The sequence below is a fragment of the Lissotriton helveticus genome, chromosome 10 (genome assembly GCF_964261635.1).
Source record: "Lissotriton helveticus chromosome 10, aLisHel1.1, whole genome shotgun sequence".
NCBI lineage: Eukaryota > Metazoa > Chordata > Amphibia > Caudata > Salamandridae > Lissotriton > Lissotriton helveticus.
The window spans coordinates 687,202,351-687,225,372 of NC_136071.1; the positions used below are offsets into that span (position 1 = coordinate 687,202,351).

At 44.0% G+C, this 23,022-nt stretch overlaps 1 protein-coding gene across 3 annotated transcripts in view; it reads left to right on the forward strand.

Moving 5' to 3' along the window:
- The first annotated feature begins 12,010 nt into the window (after positions 1 to 12,010).
- ACTR3B (actin related protein 3B) overlaps positions 12,011 to 23,022 on the forward strand; it is a 584,122-nt gene continuing 573,110 nt past the window's right edge. For all 3 annotated transcript variants that reach the window (XM_078663241.1, XM_078663242.1, XM_078663243.1), the window contains exon 1: positions 12,011 to 12,232. In XM_078663241.1, coding sequence (XP_078519367.1) covers positions 12,189 to 12,232 — 44 coding nt within the window. In that variant the 5' untranslated portion in view covers positions 12,011 to 12,188. The remainder of the gene's footprint in view (positions 12,233 to 23,022) is intronic.

Below are 23,022 nucleotides of genomic sequence, written 5' to 3' on the forward strand. Positions count from 1 at the left end.
AAGTGTATGGACCTGGTGTAAGAAGGACATCAGAGAATGAGGATACTGGGCTTCAGCTGGCAGCTTCCATTAGGGCATCCACTGCAAAGGGTGCAGTGTGCAGGCCGATTTATGGCATTTTCTTCTTCACCAGCACAAGAAATTTTACCATCCTGCAGTTTAACTGCGGGACCCCAGGCTTGAAACAGCCCAGCACTGCCTGTCTCTGGGTGCAAATCCCTCTGTAGTTAAAATGAGCCTTGAGCAGCCGAGATCTTTCCCGCATCACCTCTTTACAAATGCATAGCAGGTGCAGCAGGTCCTTGGTTCCTTTGCCGCATAGGCGGCAGGAAGATGTGATTGACTCCCTCTGCCATGTTGGAAGATGTAGAGCAGTCTGGAGTATACCCAGGCTGTGTTTCAAATAATTTTCTTGTGTGGTTCTGGGGTAGCCTAAGCCCAAATACTTTTGGGGGGTGAGTGTGCAGTAGCTATTTATTGTCATCCAGTTAAGGCTTCTTCCTGAGAACATCGCCTAGTCTTTCAACCAGCAATAACCTTTTTATTAATTTCCAAATCATTTTTTTAAAGGCTGCGTGGCTGGTTTGTATGTTCCAAAGCTGGAACAGCGCAGCTTTTGCAAGAGATTCCTGAAGATAGCTCCTGGCGGGCGATGTATTCCTGCTCTGCAGTTCTTGCCAAAGGAGATGGTTTAAGGTGTTTGGAGCAGCATTTCTGATTTTATGCCAGCAGATGATAAATGATCCTTGCCTTGTCAGAGACTGTTTCATTAGGCTGAACTCCAGGTGAATCTGTGCCATCGAAGAGTAATTTGGAAGATAGAATAAGATTCTGTATGGCTTCACCAGAGTGCTATCCAATATGTTGACATCTCTGCCTCTCACGGGTTTGCTTCCATAAGTGATTGTGGGTAGTATTTTAGCTTGTGCCACCCGGAGGAGAGGGAGCAGCATTGGTCTTTACAGTTATGATTGAAGATTCTTCACTGTCACTGCTAGTGCCAACCCTTTCCTTTTAATCACCTCTTTATCAATAATTATGCCTAGGTATTTGTAATAGTTTGCAGTCTGGATTTGTATGCCACCCAGGTACCAGGTTGGAGGCTTTTTGTTGTTGTTGTTAATAGACATTGTTCGTGTCTTCTCGAGGGTCACCTGCAAAAGGTTTTCTGCAGCATATTTCTGTATTGCGTTAAGAAGGTGCTGCAAACCCACCTGTGTGTGACTGACCAGGACCACATCGTTGGCATAGAGAAAGCTGGATAGTGCCCTACCCCCCAACCTGGAAGCATTTGAGTTACAGGTTTTGAGTGCCTGTGTCAGATCTGCCATGTAAAGATTGAATAGCGTGGGGGCATGCACGCACCCCTGCTTTAGCCCTTTAGTAGATGGAATTTGCCTGGAGAGGTATGTGCCCGTGCCCAGTTTCACCAGCACCCATGTGTCCATGTGAACTAGGATCAGCATGTCCAGCAGAGCCCTTGGAATGTTCTAGTAGTTCAGCTTCCTCCAGAGCCTTCTCCTATCTATGTGGTCGAAGGCTACCCTGAAATCAATAAAATAGAGATGGAGAGGCAGCTTGGAGGACTTCGTCATGTCTATAAGTAGTGGCATGGCCAGAATGTTTGTTGTAGTACCTGTTGCTTTGGAGAACCACATCTGATTGAGTGGGATGATTGCATTTGCTGATGCCCAAGATGTAAGTTACTCTAGCAGTGTTCCTGTAAAGTATTTTGTCTCATTGTCGATCAGGACCGCCAGATGGTAGTTTTTTGATGAGATCTTGTCCCCACTTTTGTGTATAGGGGAGATTATTTTTTGTTTAAATCTTTTTATTAGAGTTTTATGTATTCAAACAAAATCCCTTGCGGGATATACAATAAATCACAGGTCTGTCAGCATATATGTAAACAGTGGTCACAATTAGCAATCATGGTTCGACAACAGCAAATTAACTCCAGTCTTTGGAATGTAGCAGGTGTGAGGAAGAAAGGGAACAAGAACGTGTCCCCTGAGTTTGCCGTTAAACTGCCTCGTTGTAGTACGTTGGTTCTGTGTATGCCTGACCCCTCGCATGGTGTGTTAACTTGGTCGGATGGAACTATTGCCCCCTCCGTTAGTGTATTACCCTTTTGGAGGTGTGCAAATGATTACTTTTGTGTAACTGAGTCGGACTCCGAACTGCCGACTGGAACTGAGCTAGTAACAATGGAAGGGGGGAACCTCCCACAAAAAACAAAAAAAAGGGGAGAACCAGAGAAAAGAATGAGGGGTGGCGGGGGGGGGGGGGAGAAGCGCGGCGAACAAGGCCAAGCGGCAAGGGTAAGCAGCCCACACGGTCAGCATGAGGACTGGTCATCAGGCAGCGAGTGTTGGCATGTACGCCCAAAAGAGGGGGAGAGGAGAGAGGGAACTGTACCCACAACATCGACAATCAATCATTTGAACCAAATCGATCACTCACTGCGTGCCAGCTTCTCCACTCATTCAGCAGCGGGGGGGGGGGCGGATCGGGGCTCGGTGTATAGGGGAGATTATTGAGCCTTTCCAGGAATCCTAAAGTTTCTCCAGAGACTTAATTTTGAGGGAAAGAGGGTCTAGGGCTGCTGCCTCATATTCTGTGTTTTGTTTGAAGAGTGCCAATGGGATACCACCCGGGGCCCCTTCTCTCCTTCCTTTAGCAATTTGATGCTTGATTAGGTTTGTATGCTACAGCCTGAAGTCAAGCAGTGAATCGTCAGTTGATTGAGGTGAAGAAAAGGCGAGGCTGCCTGCTTGAGCGGTCTTTATTTGTGAGGCCTTCTGATGCTGTGCTATTGGATTAGTTCATAGTAGTTCTCATGCCTTCATGCAGTAGTGGCTGGTGTTTACTACGAGTGGTGGGGTAGACGGTGTGGGAGAGGGTTGGTATAGAGGTAGCTAAGGGAGGGGAAAAATAAAAAAATAAAAAAATGTGTTTAAACCTTACCTTCAGCCGGCCGCGTCTCGCATCTCGCTCCCAGCCTGCACTGTGGCCAATCCTGAAGCTGCCCTTGCATGAGAGCAGCTTCAGGATTGGCCAGAGCGCCCTCAATTAGCGTTCCAGGACAGACTGGAAGTCTGTGTTGCTCTCTCCAGCACTAGTCATACAACTGGGGTTGGAGAGAGGTTCACTGCGCATGGTGGTTTGGCCGACCTAAGACGGCCAGCCAAATCATCATGCGCAGTGAAGGGAGTGCACTACCACCCCCCTCAGTGCCATCACCCCCAGGCCCTGCCCCCAAGAGTCAGCAGGCAAGAAGAAATAAAACGAGTGTTGTTTTTTTTCCTTTCAAGCAATGTTTTGGGGGTTGAGGGCACAACGCTCCTCTGCCATAATGGAGGAGCCGTCGCTGGCTTCAAGATTGAAATGGGCCCTCAGATATTTTGTCTGGGTCTCCTCAGGGATGTGGGATGCAACTCCCCCATGCAGTGGGCGCATTATTTTGTTAACCATCCCCCAGAAGCGTGCACTGTTTTTAGACTTAATGTTGGAGAATAGCTTTGCCCAGACCTTGTCTTCTCATGTTCTGTTGATATCCCACTTTTTTAGTGAGCTTCTTTGTTGACAGAGTAGTAGCTGGAGGTCTCTCCCCCAGGTTTATGTCTCAATAATCTCAACTGAGTTTTTTGGTCTGGGTTTGCAAATTGACTTTGTCCTTGTTTCCAGGGGGTCTAGAAAACCGACCTCTGTGTTTCTAGAAACATCTAGAGAACTTATCAATGGGAGGAATAATTGCAAATTGTTTGAACCACTGGCAATCACTCTGGGTAACATTCCAACCCACTGTCTTTCGTCCACTGTGTCACTCTACACAGAGGCTCATCTTATGAAAATCTGCATTGAACCTTCTCCTCAAGGGAATAGTCTATCCAGAAGAAACCACAAGTTACTCTACACTGGCCTCATCAGAGAGGAATAGCTGGATCCTGTGGGTCAGTAAGCAAGGGATCTTGCTATACACCTAGCCATTTAAAGAGTTCCACAACACATCCAAAAGGTGATGAGAGGAATGCTTAAATACAGCTTAAACCACTGGCAATCACTCTGGGTAGCATTCCAACCATTGTTTTATCACCCACTGTGCCGTACTAGTGGGGTCTGATCTGCTTTTAAGCTAGATTTTTTGATTTTGGACAATCATGTTTTTGGCTCTCTGCTGTGAGTGATTCTGCTGTCTAACTCAACCCATTATCTGCACACAGGTAGCCTGTCACAGAAGGGACTGTTCATAAATTGATTATGGCCTGTGCAGACCTTATAACTTAATTGAACAAGCAAAAAAACCTCGGCACTTCTTTGTGACTATAGTGTATGTCAGTCGTTTTTTCCGTTTGTAGTACTTCATTGTAAGTCTGTGGTGTTTTAATGTATGCACATTCAAGTAAAAACTTCACCAAACTATCAACTTTGTATTGGCTCGATCTAGAGAACAGATTAACATCTCTCTAGCTAGGTTCAGAATAGTTCAGAGTACAAATATAATATTATTTTTGACCTTTTTGCACTTCTTCACACACTTCAGGTGTTGTTATAATTTCCTGAGTCAGCCCCAATGAGATTTATGCTTTGGGCCAAGTAACTTACTCTGATTTCTAGCAGGTCGACCAAAACCTCACTCAGACAAAACACTTATTTGAAGAGAGTGAGGAAGAAATTTGGATAGGCTTTTAAACCACAAGTACTGACAAGCTGGGACATACCATTTCCCAGATAAAGGGAGACAGACAGACCTCTGACACCACTCACAAGAGTGGCTAATTTATGATGTTTTGTGGAAAAGGGACTATCCTGCTGTGTCAGTTAGGGGCAGAGTTAAATGGTCTGATGGAGTGGAGCTGTGGCTGACTTAAAGTTTGCTTTGCCTTTTTGAACTGCCCCCACATTTTGTGCCTGGGAGAAGGATCAGGAGGGAGGGTTGATATGGTATCTTTGGATAAGTCAGAGACACCCACTTTCTATTTTCCACTTCTACTTTTGTATCCTTGCACAAGGAAAAGCTCTGACAAGCGTTGTGAAATGCAGAAGACAAGGAAGGAAGGACCCCAAATGGATGGCCCTTTGCCTGCAGTGAAGAGAAACTCTGGTCTTTTTTCTGACTTGGACTCTTTTGAACCTGTATCTCCCGGGTAGGGTTGCCACCTTTCAAAGAGAAAAATAATGGGCCAGTTGCAGTTTTTTTAGGAGTCTGCAAAGGCCCGGACGTGAAACTAAATAGGATGTTAAACAAAATTGCATGTATTCATTTGTAAAATAACTTTTCTGTCTTTGTTTAGTTTAATTATTAGTCATGGATCCTTAATACAGCTCTAGAACACATTTAACATTGCTTTTATTCATATTTGCTGTTAGAAGTATGTACACATAAAGGCTAAAAATACCAGCTTAGGTTATTTTGCTTATTTTGTACCGGTCGGGATATCAAAATAGCAGTGGTGCCGGTAAAAAAACAGTCAGGTGGCAACTCTATTCCTGGGTCAGTGGCACTGGCCTCTCCACTCACTCTGGGGGACAGTAGAGGGAGTGAGGAGGCCAGTGGGTGAATCTGGAGATAAGGGTGATCCTGAAATGTTTGTGGAATGTCCTGTCCTGAAATGTCTGTGGAATGTCCTATGGTGGTTACCCCTGGAGGGGAACCCTCTGACTCTTGCTGGACACACAGATCCCCTGTAAGCGGACACAATGTCATGGGGTCTGGTGAGTGCATACAGGGAGTGTAATATACCTGTGGGCCTTGGCTTGCTGTTAAATGAAAACCTCAAGCAAAGCGGGTTACCAGACACCCAATAAAAGGGGCAGATCTTGTGTATTATCCAGTGCCTGCTGCCGGAGGGAAACAGCTAGGTGCTGGAGCCACAAAGAAGCTTCTTCAAGATTCATGCCTGGGAGCTCAATTGGGAAGGAGCAGACCTTGAAGTCGCCCTTATCAGAGGAAGAGCAGTTAAAAAGAATATTCAAAACATTCTGAAATGTTTAGAGGCCAAGAGGTTTGAAACTATAACTAACCAATGTAGTTGGCTTCTCTTGGGGCCTCCTCACATTATCAATGGAGAGATGATCAGGCAATGTTGCAGGCCCTCATGTATAAAATTAATACATTTGGCATAGAGGTATGCACCATGGGGAAAAAGTAGCAGGATGACAGCAGGAATGTCAAGGCATGTTCACCAGGATACAGTTGTCAGCTAGGGTCCCTGGCAGAGTGTCAGAACATGCCTCCTACTAACGTCTGTGGAGATGTTTATCCTCAACGCCGTGCACCCCTAATAACTACATCACCTACTTCTAAAAATCACCATAGTCAAGCCAGGTAAGATGCATACATGATCAATGATAGGCATATATGTCAGCTGTGGCCCGTGCATGTAAGAGCAGTGGGGCCGGGTGGTGGAGGATTTCGCCAAACGACGAGGAGCAAAATGATTTATTTAATTTTCCCTCAGGGTCGTTTGTCAAAATCACCCCTCATCCAGCCCCAGTCTCCCACTGCACATAACTTCACGGGCTGCAGTTGTTATATGTTAGTCCTTGCACATCTCACCCGGATGTATGACATTACAACGCATGCATTTACATCGCATGCCTTTACAACGTAAGTATTACAACGCAGTCCATTACAACGCATAGTGCTTTGGGGTGCTGGATAGTGAATAGTTTAATTTACTATTCCAACTCCAGTCCCCGTGGACACTAGGGAAGGTTATTGGATAGTAAATTAACCTATTCCCTATCCTAGAGCGCCCCCCAGAGCAATGCGTTGTAATAGTTTGCGTTGTAAAAGTTGCGTTGTAAAGGTAGTGCGTTGTAAAGGTTTCGTGGTAAAGGCTGTTCACCATCTCACCCTGCCCAATAATAGCACGCATACAACCCACACATACAGGGCCTACTGTGACACATACGAAACAACACTCATTCAAACAACAGTTTAACAGTTACAACACACTTCGGTGTTATTCCACACAGAGGAAACATATACACAGGTCAACTTTCATCTTGTATACTTTTTCCAGACCCAGCTCATTCACTGTGTCAAGAAGTAGAAAATATGGACTGCATTTTTGTGGCATGGGCACAACCATGACAGGCTCAATATCACATCCCAGGCACCCAGTCAGGAAATGAGTTTATCACTTTGCACCCCTCTAAAGTCAGCCCTGCAGCTGCTATCCAACTGGAGTCGAGGTGGCCAGCCACATATATTTTTATGTTGGCTTGGGAAAGGACAGCGCTCTAGGAGGACAGATTATTTGCCCATGTGGACTTTGTGCAATGTAGTATCTCCCACAGATATCATGGGACAGATATACTATGATTTTGCGTCTGGGTTGCATCACTTTTGTGGCGCACCCTCGACACAAAATCATGTGTGGCATTTACTAAGCCATGCAAAGCAAATGCACATAGCACTGCCTTGCATCACCTTCCATTAGGAAGACTTTCTATGGATGGAGAATGGGCATTCCCATGCATCGACGCATGGATTTTGCCGCATTCCCAGATGTACTAAAGCTAGTAAACTTGGGAAGAAGTCAAAATGCTTTGCCTTCCCAAGTGAGGCATAACGATGAGAAATATGTTTATTTCTTCTTGGTACTTCTTTCTATGTCTGCTGTATTCTGCAGCACACATAGAAAGAGGATTATGCCTCTAAGGATTATTTTTGTGCAGGAAAGTGACCCTTCCTGCACTTGTCCTTAATGCAGTAGGCACCCTTGCACCATATTGCAAGGTGCTAGGCAGCCTCAAGTGTGGCAGAGCAGGGACACAGCTGAAGAGTGCCGTATCTTTGTAGATATGACGCTTTTCAGCTCTCTCCCATTCATGCAACGCAGTGTCGCAACTTGACTTGCTGCACTGCATTACATGAATTTTTAATAAATCTGCCCCTCTGTGCCCACATATGTAGGGATAGAGACGTAACACATGTTGGTGGCTAGTACTGTTTTTTGAAGAATCATGAAGAAATAAAGAAGACAAAAGAAGATTAATGGTGTCAACATTCATTATGAACTGTATTTGATTATTGAGGCACATGCTCAGGATGTAACCCCTTTTTTGTGCTTAATGGTGCAGAAGTGGTCTTCATCTCTGGTAATTGGTGGGTGGCAATTACCGTATCCGTAGAGCAACCAGCTATTGTGAATTGACTACACTACAATTTCGCACAATCAATACCCAACCATCTTCATACTATTGTACACCTATGTAGGGACCCTGAATGACCACATTTTAACCACCCTTCTGCCATGAAGAAACAACATGAACTCCTGTGAAGCCAGAACTGCACCCAGCAAGACACTTTGGCAGTGCTCTGGGATCACCACCAAATGGTGTGGGAAGTCAACTTCAGGTGACACATTGAGGCCCAGCTCTTTTGGGCCCTGACTTATAGGACTCTAATCACTCCAGCAGCACCTACTCACCCCCTGTCCCATTTGGTGAACACCCAGTACCTGCAGGGCCCTCAACCCCACCAACACACTTTCTCTTAGTGCACAGCCTGATACAGAACCCATTCGAGGCCCTGTATTGCGTAGCTTGGTACGTGGAGGACCTCACAGTGTCAGAGGATGCAAACTCCCACCACTTTGACCACTTGTCACTGTACACTTATATCCATCACCCTCACACAGCTGCTTGGTATGAGTGCACATTCAGGCAGCAACATGTGTATTTGTAGATTTATACAAAACTCCTTTCTACTACAATATTATGTTGAACCACAATGTTGTATGCCGTCCCTCATTTGTAGATCACAGGTTTAACTGCAAGAACTATGTGTTCCATGTGTGTCAATGTGTTTAACATGTATGTGAAGCACTAAGTAATGTAGTGCAACACTTTGGCATATCGACATCAACAGACAATCTCTTCCATTGTGTGCACAAGTAACAACACCACCGAGTTCAGGCAGAATACTGTGAAATGTGTGGAGAAATTATGAATAGCATAAGTATGGAGTGTACGGTAATGGAGATCCAGCTTGTTTACAAACAAAACAATGAGAACAAACTAAACAAATAACTCCTGAGCCTAGGGATGGCTATTCAAATAGGACATGGATGCTATTGCCCAACAAAGTACAATCCAAAAAACAAAGTTCCAACCAAATGTCTGAAAGCGGAATCTAATGTTCAAAATCTGCATCCAAAGTACTTAAAATAATTCAGCCAACATAAACGTGTGTTTCTTCCCCAGCCCAGATACCATGCTGTCCTGGGTTAGGAGGCATGATTCCTGGTCACCCAAGTCCTGGTTGGAGTGTCCAGTACCACCTCATCGGCATGGCATGTTCAGTGGGATGGCTGGATTGGACACCTCCTGAGGGGCATCACACATGGGGGCAGGGACAGGGGTGAAAGGGTTGATGGGATGCACAAAAACAGCTGGTGAGTAACAATAGAGGGGGCTCAAGATAATATGGAGGCAGTATAAGAGAAGAGGATTCAGGTCCTCTCCAAGCGGTGGGGAGCCTTTGCATCCTGTAGGGTTACCAATACGTTCTCCGCTGCTTTGAAGTCTTTCTCCAGGATCTTCAGGGTGGCATTCGTCCCAACCAACTACTGTACCAATATCTCCTGGGATGACACTGCTGCAAAAAGAGGTTGGAATGTGTCATAAAACGGTTTACGATGCCTGGGGGTGAAATGTACCATTAGACTCCTGTCTTCTTGTGGGCATTTCAAGTGGTGACAAGCAATTACATACGTCAGCACCATAAGAAAGCCAGTCACAACTTTTCAACAATGTTGGTGTTAGTGTTTGGTGTTCTGTTCCTCATACTGATTAACCACTACTTCAGAAGGAAAAAAATTACACATTTAATTTACCATATGAATAATAGGACTTGATGACATTCACAAATTGACTGATGGCCTTTGCTTCTCTCTTATCATCCCCTGCAGAAGCACACAGAGGGTAGGAGAGCACAATCCACGCGATGAACAATTACTTTAACTCCAAGGCGGCCACCCACTATCACCATGGATTGAGAGAAAAAAAGCAGGTGGAGGAGGAGTGAGGGGGTGTACTCTCAATCACCACCGACCTTCACCGCCCACACCTCAGAGACACACAAAAGCGTCTCTAAAATATCAACCATGTGGAGGAGAAGTTCTTGAACCCATACAAGGTACATGCTAAAAGGACAGTAGAAAAAGGCCAGGAAGAACAGATGATGCAGATAAATAGGCATGAAAGGTTAGGGTTCTACTACACATACGTTTCTGGACGGGACACTATGAGTTGCAATTACATGTGTGCAACAGCCAATGCTTAGTATGTGATTACACACATACATAATTGGGTTTGTGAATGGAGACCAGCGAGAGTAGATAGGCTGCTGAAATGGGAAGAGAGGGAGGTGTACAACTAGGGAGTGGGAATGGCAGAGACACTGAGAAGGAGTTGAAGAAATTGATGTTTCACGTGTATTGGAAAGTGATATCCTCCCACTACCTCTTCTTCTGGACACCAAAGGGTGATGATCCTCTGCCTGCATATTCTCCTTTTCCTCAAGAAGCAGTTACAACTAAGAAGGAGGGGCAGGGCAAGAAACACTGACACCAACATTGTGGAAAAGTTGTGGCTGGATTTCCTATGTTATTATCTGGTGTGAAGAGGAACATACCCTGTAGGATTTCTCAGTCTTCATTCAGCAATAGATACAATTATAATGCTTGTTAATATTAATATCTGTATTGGTGACAGCTCTCCCTGAAGAAAAGCATCTTGAGTAGAGCAAAAATGGGTCCTGGGAAAGAAAAGAGAGCCTTGTCTGCTATTTGTGTAGTGAGTGCAGAGGGCGACTGCTCTGAAAGTGATTTCTCCTGGTCTTCTGAGAGTTATCAGGAGGATTCTTTAAAGCTATGCAAAGGAAGGTGGTCTCTTTCTCTACCCCTTTCAACTGCTATTTTGTAGGCTGTGGGGAGAGCACGGAGGACCTCATCTGTTAGTGCGGGGCTGTGAGTAAGGGGTGCTGAGACGGAAAAGGAGGACCTATAGGTGCTAAGAGATCAAACAGGGAAAGTGATGTGCAAGATGAGAGGGAGAGGGAATAAGTCCCAAGGGGACAGAGGGCTGGTAGGGCCATACAGGTTGAGAAGGACCTCTATATCAGGGTATTGGACACATAGATGATGTAAGGTCAGTTGGCTGGTTGACCCAAAGGTGGTAGAGGACAGGTGTGCCCAAGTGGATGATATTTTAGGAGAACTGGTTAGAGGGGAGAATATATGTAATGGTGTATTTTCTGGGTTCACCTGTAAGGCAGCATGGTATGATGATATACGTTTGCTTCCTTTTCATGGGAAAAATGCCAGCCGTTTCATCATCCTGTTTTTAGATTCTGCAAGGGTCAGAGGCAGATGCTTCATTCAGTAGAGGTTTCGGTAATATCCTAGGCTTTCTTTTTTAACATGGAAATTCTGTTCTCTGCTTGAATAATCGTTCAGGAATAATTTATGGACATGTCTACAAACATTTGCAGTATGTTTACATGCCTTTGCTGTTTTAAGTTTATATTTCAAAAGCGAAAACACCACGTTTTACTCATTTTCCCAATCTTTTCACCGGTCTTGAAATGTAAATCCCAGCTATATTAGTAAAATACATGCAAAGCAAAATCCCTTCAAAAGTGGCAACCATTCTAAGCGCACACCTGTCACACTAAAGCATCTTTATACACAACGAATACTGTGTCGGCTGTGGACAGCGCGCGACAGTTTTAAAGTTTGATCATCTCATTTGGACATAACTCGGCCAGCAAACAACCTGTTTAAAGGAAACCTAGACCTAAAGTGAGCCGTGTGTGATGTTATAAGCATTTGAATTATCTTCAAAGGTTACAACTCTTTTCCCGAAGTCAGCGGAAGCTGAGTGATGGCACTTCCGGGTTCTGGGACCCCCTCTGTGTACCAAGCAGCACAGGCTCAGCTGTCAGTAGCGCGTGAGCGCCGCTGCTGCTGCCTGTCAAGCCGGCCGCAGCCGTGTCTCGCGCAGGCAGCAATAGCTCTGCTCTCTCGTTCTACATGGGCATGCGCTGCTGATTGTCCTGCGACCACGAAAGCTCAAGAAATACTTTTTAGAGCCGTGGGCTGCTTGGACTTAACCCCTTTCCTTTTTTCGCAAGTCCGGAAAAGATAATTGGATTTGCATATTCCTTTCCTAGCATGGCTGGACGTTTACCTCCATGTGTGATAGACTGGGGCACCGGGTAAGTGTTTCTGATGGGCACCGATTTTTCACTTACCAAAAAGAGTGACGTAAACGTACAGAAACAACTTGAGCTAAATATCAGTTTCAAGGAAATATCTTTTGTTAATGTGTAAACTGCAGAAAGTGTGTCGGAAATATGGTAATAGCCTGTTTGAATTGAGAAAACAAGGGAGCTGCTTTTATTTTCAGGGCTGGTAATGCATGTTTTGAAAAGTCACTGCATTTTGGAAGGCTACTGCTCAAGAACCCAGATCTTAAACGCCAACTAGCAACATGTTGTATTAAGTATGACATCTCTATGGTTACAGTGTAATTTTCGCTCCATGAAAATTCAGGAGAGCTTGTCACACAAAATGCTATATTGTTTCTACTTTTAACAGCGCTTTGAGGTCTAAAGGACAGTGAACTTTTCACATTGAACAGCTATTATTACAATTATTATAATTCTCACTTGGTTTTGTTATTACTTCTGCAAGCAACAAACCATGTGTAATCTCTTGACACTGCTGTCATGCTAATGTTTTCATGGATCCACGCCATAGAAAACTCTATAAATAGTGCACAGCCTCGGGTTGCAGGAGTGTGAGACTCTGCTGGGGGTGGCCAGTGTATGCTTTGATAAAAGAGGTGATATAGGTTTACACTTTGCAGACCATCCAGCTTTCTAGTGAGCTCACAGTCAGAGCGGTAGGTGTGGGCTTGACTACTAGTCTGGCTCACAAGTATGAAACTGAAACTTAATAGTTACAAACCAGTATTTTCAAGGAAATGTGTCAGTCATAGGATAGTGACAAACATCTGTCAAAGGTCCAGTGACGCTGGGGCTCTGAATGCCTAGTAGGAGTTGGCTGTGCCATTCAGCTGAAGTGGTATGTCTGCTTAATACCCAGTTGTCAATTTGAGCTGCTGGGTGGTGGTGGGTGACTTGGCACTTATTTTTTGCCCATCCTCACTCTCTGTATCATTGTGCAGGTAAGAACCCTGATCAAAAGTCACAGGCTGCTGGGTGGCTGTCTGTTCTTTACCTTTGGGCCCTGACCCGGCGCAGATCTCTAATCACATAAATGTTGTCAGCATGTTGCATATTCACACCTTTTGATTGTTTTTCTAATATTCAATGTAGATGTGAAACCCCTGAAGTGGGCACGGCACCTGTGCGCATCTCAGTCTGATATGCCTAGCTGCTACTGCCTTGACCCACAGCACTGCCCTACATGCCCCTGTGCCCAGGCCAGGCCTTACACACTCTTGCCTAAGCTGTCCGTCCTCTTCGCTAGTGTGGCAGGTTCCCAGCCAGCTATGGTCTACTTTCCCACCAAACTCACTCCTACTAGCAAGGAGTCTGCCGACCATGGATAGCGGCCTGGCCTGTGATCTGCAGAGATTGAGGGGCAGCAGGAGGATTGCACTCAATTAGGCCTGCTCAATGGACTGCTCTCGGCAGGATCATCTCTGTTGTAAACAAAGGGAATAATTCAATAGGGCACTTTTTTTTACAAATTAAGCACTAGAATACCAGTCTTCTGTACACAAACCCTGCATTGCTTAAACTGGAAAAAATAACAAGCATTTGCAATGCAATAGATCTTGCATTTACAAGAGTTTGAGCTATTGACATTGTAAATGACAATGCCAATAGCTTAAACTCTCACAAATTCGAGACCTTTTACGTTACAAATGTAATTTTTGGAAAAGCGCCCCATGCCGTGCTTTCACGTTGATGTCGGCCACGCCCCTTTCTTTAGACGAGAAAGAAAGGGGCGTGGCCACCATTAAAGCAAAGCGCCATATAGGGTGCTTTTACAAAAACATTATTTGCAATGCAATATGTCTCGCATTTGCAAGCTATTGTCATTTTTAATGCCAATAGGTCAAACTCTGGTAAATGCGAGACCTATTTCATTGCAAAGAAGCCGGCACGATTGTCCCGGGCTGCTTTGAAAGTGAAAGCACGCATGGCACGCTGAATGTTGCAGGAAAGCACGTCATGCCTACAGTACCAGAAGCTCATTGAAGAAAATAGTGCTTACATATTAAATAAGCGTACAGTGTAACAAGAGAAGCAAAAGGGCCAGTCCTCATGGGAGGTTACAAATGAAGACACATAGGTACTAAGGAGGAACTAACAAGCCTATTAACGAATCAGAAGCCAGCATTTGCCTAGGATAATGACACAAGCCAATGAATAATATGGGGGGGAGTGGGCAGGGCTTCAAGTCCATATTCAAATACAGCATGCCCGCAGAGCAGCGCATGTGCTGCCCAGGCTTGTCCTAAAAATGTGCAATGTTTTAAATTCAGTAGTAGAGCCTAGTGCAACTTGTCTTCAATTCAAGCGAAGGCAATAGATCTGTTTTGTTACTGAAAGTGCCTCTTAAAAGTGCCCCATTATTTCATTCACTTCTCCATCTTTTTACACAATTACTCAGCGTCCATGTACTCCATCATGCATCCTTTCAGTCAAGCAACCATTTATCCACTCTGTGGCTCATTCTTTCCTTTAAGTAGTCACCCATAAAACAATATTAAACTGAAAATCATTAATCAATGAAGAGGCACTTTCACTTAAAGGCAGACCTATTGGCTCTGCCAATGCTTACTTTGTTTTGAAAATGTGATCACCGTGTTCAAGACGACAATGTTGCTGGCCCTACTGAATACACATAAATAAATAACTAAAATGGGCTTTTAAATTTACTTCACTCATTTACAGTAACAGTCACCTACATAGAAATTGCAGGAGCAAGTGAAGTTCATTGCAAAATTGTCACCTAGTCAGAACTGAATACTAGCACCGCAGCAGTATTTTAATAGAATTGTGTGTTGACTCATTTCCAGAAGGCAACTTTGTTGGCATTAGAGAAGACCATTGTCACATGAAAAGCACTCAAGTTTATCCACTCGGTTGATCCCTCTACTGATATCCACTGTGCGCTCTGTAGTGTACTGTCATTTGTTTACAAGCAACTGTCTTTAAAATACAGCTGCATTCTAGGAGAATATATATGTTGCCCCACACTCACTTGTGGTGTTCTTTTTAACCCACAATGTGTGGACTGGAACAGTCCTCACAGAGTTGGTAAATCTTTACTAAACCAGACAAACACCACCTCTGTGAGGACCGTCATGCTCCGGTGACCGGACCTCGTAATGGGTTTTGCTACTTTCAAGCTAGTGCATCAAAAATCATAAAAGCTTAGTTATATTTTCAATGGGCTGCTGTAAAACGACCTCAATATTATGACACAGGTAGAATTAGAATAGTAAATATACCGTCCATTATGGTCAATGACCTCATGGCAGTAGCCATTCTGAAGTTATAGTAAGGGTTACCTGAGAAAGGAATTCCTCTGATTTTTCAGTATTAAAACCATTGCTCCCTTTTGATGAATCTCTACAAAGCTTTGCAGAACTCTTCTTCCTTCTACATTGGAGGATGATGCAAAGTTTCTCAGTGAATGGTAAAGGGGCTACAAAGATAAAAGAGACGGTTCTAGAACGTGTTTTTCCACCAATGCATTTCCCATAGACTTTGTGTTGGGCGTAGCGTGGAAATGGCTGAACGGGTTGGGTTTGCATGAAATTTGGCAGGATTAGACCTTATTGTGAACAGATGATCCTTTTGGGTACTAGAGGTAAGTAGGGTAAGTATTCTTTAAGTCATAAGGCATTTAAACCTAGTAATATCTGTTGCGGTATTTTCGTGAAATTTCACAGTATTTCGTAGAAGTACTGCAGTACATAGTGATGACAAGTCTTTATGTGATTGGCTAATGACTGCCTTTACAAAAGTTAAAGGAAGTGATGTTGTTTTTATGTACACTTTGCTTGTGTTCTACATTTCACATTTACATGTAGATAAGTATTAGGTTTGATATTTTTACCCTACCTATTACCACTTTGATTACGTGGGAATAGGGAAAAAAAACTTCTAAGTTTCCTTATATTTAAAAAAAACATATATATATATATATATATATATATATCTTGAAAGCAAAAGAAGCCAAACTGCAGTCCCGGGTCCCCAGGGCAGAAACAGATGACTCCACGATTCCAGTCTGAGGCATAAGATTTATTTAAGCAGCTAAGCAGAAAGCACAAACTAACGCGTTTCGGGCGGATGCCCTTGATCACAGTTGATCACAGTTGAATCTTAACCCCTCATATTTGAACTTTTAAAGTAATAGTGCATACCATGTGACAAACATAGACATTGAAAACATACTATCACTACGAATCACTGGCATGGGTTTGGAATAAGAGGGGAAACATTCTGTAACCACATTAATATTATATCTTAAACACCAGTTAATACCTGAATAAATTCATTTAGTATATTTTGAAAAAACAAGATTGCTTCTGCATGAATGCTCAAAGAAAGTTCTATATAAGGATAATGATGATAAACTACTAACAAATATGAGTATTTAAAAAAGGCATTATAATAGCAGCCCACAAAATATCCACATACTGACCTCCATAATGCATTTGAATATGGGACACAGCATATATATGAAAAATAATGTAGCTAAAAAAGCACATTTTACCACTACTGCATGTTGTTGTGAGCAAATGCTCTAATTAATACACTATGTATCTGTACAATAAAGGTAATATCATATATGCCAAATTTTCGCCAATAAATACTATACATATATACAAATAAAATCATCTACCCTATTTACAATCTTGTGGGGACAGCTCATAGTGATGGCAACCCCTATGTGGTGCTGGAAAAAAGAGGACATCTAAACTTGATGGCAACCCCTCATTTCCCAAACCAATTTCCTACGTCTAATAGTAAATTTTCAAAATTAAGTGAAATGTGTGCCCAATATCTAATAGGTGAAATAAACAAATGAACCAAAATTATTCTCAGATATGGTTCCATTTTTTTGTACATTTTCTACAACATAATCCAGTCAGGATCGATAGTTGTGTTTAAGTTCAAAAAACAAAAGAAATATTAAACGGGGTGAATAAAGAAAATAAACAGAAAATTCTTTTTTAGAAAAAAGGAAAAGGGACAAAAAATAATAATGTTGTATTTTGAAATTAGCAGGAATGTCAGTATGATAACATAAAGGCAGACTTCTGAACTAACCGATGAACACAGATAATAAAGGTTACAAATGAATACAGAAAATGGACAATAATGTAACTGAGACAGGATCTTATAGAAAATGATATAGGTCCTCCGTGGTGTTAAGCCCATTGGGGACCTTCGTATCTAATTCTAATATCATTCTAGATTCCAGCTGGCGAAGCATCTTGTCTCTGTCCCCTCCCCGACGGGGTTGGGGTACAGATGTCAGGACAAAATAGCTTAGACACTCCAGATCGTTGTTGTGAACACTCTTGAAGTGTCTTGCCACCGGATAGGAACTGTCGTTATTTACAATTGCTCGGAAATGCTGCAAAATCCTGACATGCACCGCAAGCGGAGTACTACCAACGTACCTCAGGCCGCAAGTGCATGTCAGGACATATACAGCAAACTCCGTCCTGCAATTGAAATTGCACCTGATCTGTATTGGTAAAGGACTGAATGGAGTCTTGTAAGTACTGGTATTTATACCAAACTTACATGCTCGGCAACTAGAGCATTTGAAAAATCCTCGTCGTTGCGGGAACCAGGATTTCTGTTTGAGGATTTCAGGAAATATATATATATATATATATATTTATATATATACATATAGTAACACAGTAGTACCTTGGGACTACCGCTTTGCAAAAAATAAATAGGAAAAAAATACACTGTATTTATTTATTTATTTGGCATACTTATATAGCGCTGATCTGTCACCCAAAGGGCATCCTGGCGCTTTGACTAAATAAGCCACAACTATCGATGCGGAGGTAAAATGCTCAAAAACAAATACAAAGCTAGGCTATTCTGGGAAACAGATGGGTTTTCAGACCTTTTTTAAAGGCTAGGAATTTTTTAAAGGCTAGGAATTCACCCTGGCTTCTTAACGAAAGCGGGAGGGAGTTCCAAAGTCTGGCGGCCGCAAAGCCAAACGACCGTCCACCCATCCTTACTCTCTGCACTCTAGGGACCGACGCTAAGTACGCCGACGAGGCTCCGAGATGTGGAGAAAAGATTCTGTAACAGCACTGGGCCCTGTCTATGTAAAGCTCTAAAAACAAGACAGGATGCTTTAAAGAGGATCCGCTGGTGAACCGGCAGCCAGTGTAGATCTTGTAATGCCAGAGTAGAAGAGGCGGCGCGTGGTCGAGATAGCGCCAACTTGGCTGCCATGTTCTGGACCCGCTGTAGTGACTATAGTTTACAAATATAGTGTTCTACTGTGTATTTTTAATTTTTAACATATTTAAATCTTCACTAAAAGTCTACTGAGACGCAGCAATATACAAAATGTGACAAAATATGTTATAAATGACATGGCTGCCATTTACGTTTGGTAAACACAGCCATTAGCCAATCACAAACTGCCTTATCATGTGCATGTTGCATGTTCCACGGTATACCGCACATTTACAGCCTTTACTTTATCACTGCTTACATTATTCACACATACTACCAAAAATTACCACTTACCCCAAATAATCTATTTTCCTACCACATTACATCTACATCCATTAGCACCCTTTCACTGCTATAGTCAACACACTCCACTGTACACCACTACACTAAATGCTATTAAACACTACGGCACTCCACTCTACATCAATCCGCTATACGCCACTCCACTCTATACTATTACACTGTACGGTAATTCACTCTACCCCACTCCACTCTACGCCACTTTTCTCTGCAACACTACACAGTACGCTATTATTATCTATGCTACTCCATTGTATGACACTCAAGTGTATGCCAAAACACTGTATGGCCTTACACTCAACACCACTCCATTGTATGATATTTTACTGTACGCATCTCCACTCTACAGCACTACACTCTACACTATTCCACTCTAGCCCACTCCACTGTACGCCACTAAACTCTATGCTAATCCACTTTACCCCACTCCTGTCTACAAAACTACACTCTATGCCACTCCACAGTGTGCTATTACACTGTGCGCCACTACACTTTACCCCACTCCACTCAACAGCCCTCCACTCTACAGTATTCAATTCTACAACACTCCATTCTACGTCACTACACTGTATGCCATTCCACTCAATGCCACTCCAGTCTATGCTATTCCACTGTACGAAACTACACTGTACCTCACTTCACTCTATGTCCCTCTACTCTACGCTAATCCACTGCACCCTACTTCACTGTATTCTTTTACACTCTAAGCTCTCCACTCAACTTCACTCCACTCTACCGCAATCTAGTGTATGTTGTTCTACTTTATGCCTCTCCAGTATACGCCACTCCACTCTGCACTATTCCAGTGTATGCCACTTCACTGTACCTCACTCCACTGTATGTAAGTCCACTGTACAACACTCCTCTATACGCCACTCTACTCTAGGCTATTCCACTGTACACCACTCCACTCTAACATACTCCACTGTATGCCACTGCACTGTACACCACTCCACTGTATGCTATTCCACTGTCTGCTACTCAGCTGTACAACACTCCAGTCTATGCTACTCCACTATACACTACTACACTGCATACCAATACACTCTACACTATTCCACTGTATGCCACTCCATGGTACACCACTCCACTCTATGCTGTTCTACTCTATGCTGCTCCACTCCATGTCACTCCACTGTACACCACTCTAATATGTGCTATTCAGCTGTCCACCATTTTACTGTATGCCACTCCACTCTACTCTTTGCCACTCCACTGTATGCTATAACACTATACATCACTCCATTCTACACCACTCCACTGTACGCCACTCCACTCTATTCCAATCAACTCTACCCTATTGCACTGAACAACACTGCATTCTACACCACTCTACTGTACACTAAGCCACTATATGCCACTCCACTCTATGTCACTACACTGTATGTCAGTAACACTCAATGCTATTGCACTCTAAGCCACTCCACTGTAGGTCACTCCACTGTATACCACTACACTCTATGCTATTCCTTTGTACACCACTCTACTCTACAACACTCCACTCTATACCGCTCCACTGTAGTGTACACTATTCTACTGTATGCCACTCCTGTGTAGGCAACTCCACACTATGCCACAACACTCAATGCTATTCCACCGTTTGCCACTACACTGTACCTCACTCCATTCTATATCAGTCCACTCTAGAGCACTTCACTGTATGCCATTCCACTCTGTGCCACTCCACTGGACGCCACTCCACTCTAATCTATTCCACTGTATGCCACTCCACTTGAACATGCTCCACTGTACAACACTGCACTGTACTCCAATCCACTCTACACTATTACACTATATGCAACTTTTCAGAAAGGTACTCCAATCTATGCTATTTCACTCTATGCCACCCCACTGTACCCCACACAGTATTCCACTGTACACATCCCCACTGTACACCACAGCTCTCTACGCAACTCTACTCTTTCCCACTTCACTCTAACCAAATCCACTGTATGCCACTCCACTCTGTGCCTCTCCAGCCTATGTGACTGCACTCTACACTAATCCACTGTATGCTACTCCACTGTATGCTATTCCACTCTATGCAACACTATTTTACCCACTACACTCTATGCTATTTCTGTCACGACCGCGTATCCTCGGGATCAGGGCGATGCTATATAGGGGTCCTCCTCCAGACTGTCCTACACTCTGAATATCAAATACCACAGAGCATAAGGAAATCAGGTGAGGGAAAGGTAAGGAAGGGACTGGAACGGGAAGGGAGGCTGAAACGAGAAAAGCAAAAGACAAACAATTGGTAGGATGTACACAATACTGACTACTCTCGGTAATTCTCGCTAGGACACCACCTACCACGGGAACTAACTGAAATCTCTTCTTCTCCCTCTTGGTAGGTAGTGGAGGGAACTACTTCCACTTAGACAAACAAATCTGTAATACAGAAAACAAAATCAGCATTCATTAAGGCGATTCCACACCCCAAACACTCTTCTGCAATTACACTCTCCCCTGCATACCTTCCAGCCTTCCTGCGTTTTGCACCAAACAAAATGTCCCTTGAGATTTACCTCTTGAACCATAAGAGGAATAATAACCAAAAAGAAACTGTAAATGTTTTTTAGGACTCCAGTGATATCCACAATAAAGAACACAGTCTTGTAACCAAAATACCCGGATTTCACGTAAGCAAAAGAATAGTGTTCTCTCAATGTCTATAGCAATCCACAATGTACTAGAACGCGCCTCTTAGAAGACGCTGGTACTCACAAGGTCCCAAAATGAACAAACACCAGCCGGTGCTTGAACCGCGTTTAGCAGCCGCTAAACGCCTGAACGGGAAGCCGCCGCTCCCCGCATATCTTTCCTCTCAGCCGAGAGAACAAAAAGCTTTCCCAAAGCGGCCGCCTGGGATATCAGCCGCTTCACCCCTCTGACAGCCGAGTTGACTACCGCTGCTTCCAGCCCCAGCCGGGACGGAGGGAGGGGGAAGTTCCAAAAAAGCCACACAGTCACACAGCAGCCGCCGCACGCCGTATTTCCTCGGAAGAGGACTCCGCCTGGCTGGCTCACTGCCAAACGCGGGAAACCACAGGTTCGAAGCACAGGAATTCCAAATTCCAAAATCACGTACACAGCGCCCCAGCAGGCAGGGAACTAAATAGATGATGACGCCTCCTACCAGCTAAGTCTTCTGGTAGTTGTAGTTATATGTCTCCTTCAGGACAAAGCTAAAGTAACAGGTGCTCGAAAACCAATTCATGACAGTATATCCCTCCTTACCAGCGCCCACTTGCCCCAGGCTTACCCGGATGACTGGCAAAAAAGCGGCATATTGCAGTAGGAGCATGAACCTCAGAACTCAGTTCTCATGAATCGTCCTCGGCAGCATACCCTTTCCAGGACACCAGAAACCACAATTTCTTTTGCCGAAACCGGGAATCCACAATCCTGCGCACCTCATATTCCAGATTCCCATCACGTAAAACAGGAGGGACAGCCCTCCTGTGAGCCGCAAAAGCTGGTTTCAATAAACTGCAGTGAAAGACAGGATGAATCCTTAACGAAGCTGGAAGCTTAAGTTTGTATGCCACAGGATTCACCCGTCTCACCACAGTGTAAGGCCCAATGTACCGGGGATGAAAAACACTCCGCAAACGGAAACAAATGTTTTTTGCAGAGAGCCACACTCTGTCCCCAACCTTATACTCAGGCCCTTCCCTCCTATGCTTGTCTTCCCATTTCTTGTATGACACTTTTGCCTTATCCAAAGAGGCCTGCACCTTCCGATGGATTTTCAGTAGCGCCTTCACTTGACCAGCCACTGTCGGATGATTGACCACATCACAGGGGATGGTCACAGGTAGAATGTTTGCATTAAATCCAGAATTAGCACGAAAAGGTGTCTCCCCAGTGGAACAGTGCCAAGCATTATTATATGACAGTTCCGCAAGCCATAGCAGAGAAACCCAAGAATCCGCCGCCTCGTCCGCATAGCATCGAAGATATTTTTTCAAGGTCGGATTTAGTCTCTCTGTCTGACCGTCAGATTGCGGATGGAAACTGGTCGACAAGGCCGCCGAGATATTCAATGCTTTACACCAGGTACGCCAGAACCTGGCTACGACCTGCGGACCCCTGTCCGAAATGATGACTTGCGGAACCCCATGAAGACGAACCACCTGAGGTAATAACAACTGGGCTGTTTGGGAAGCTGAGGGAAGGTGTCTGCAAGGGATAAAATGTCCCATCTTGGT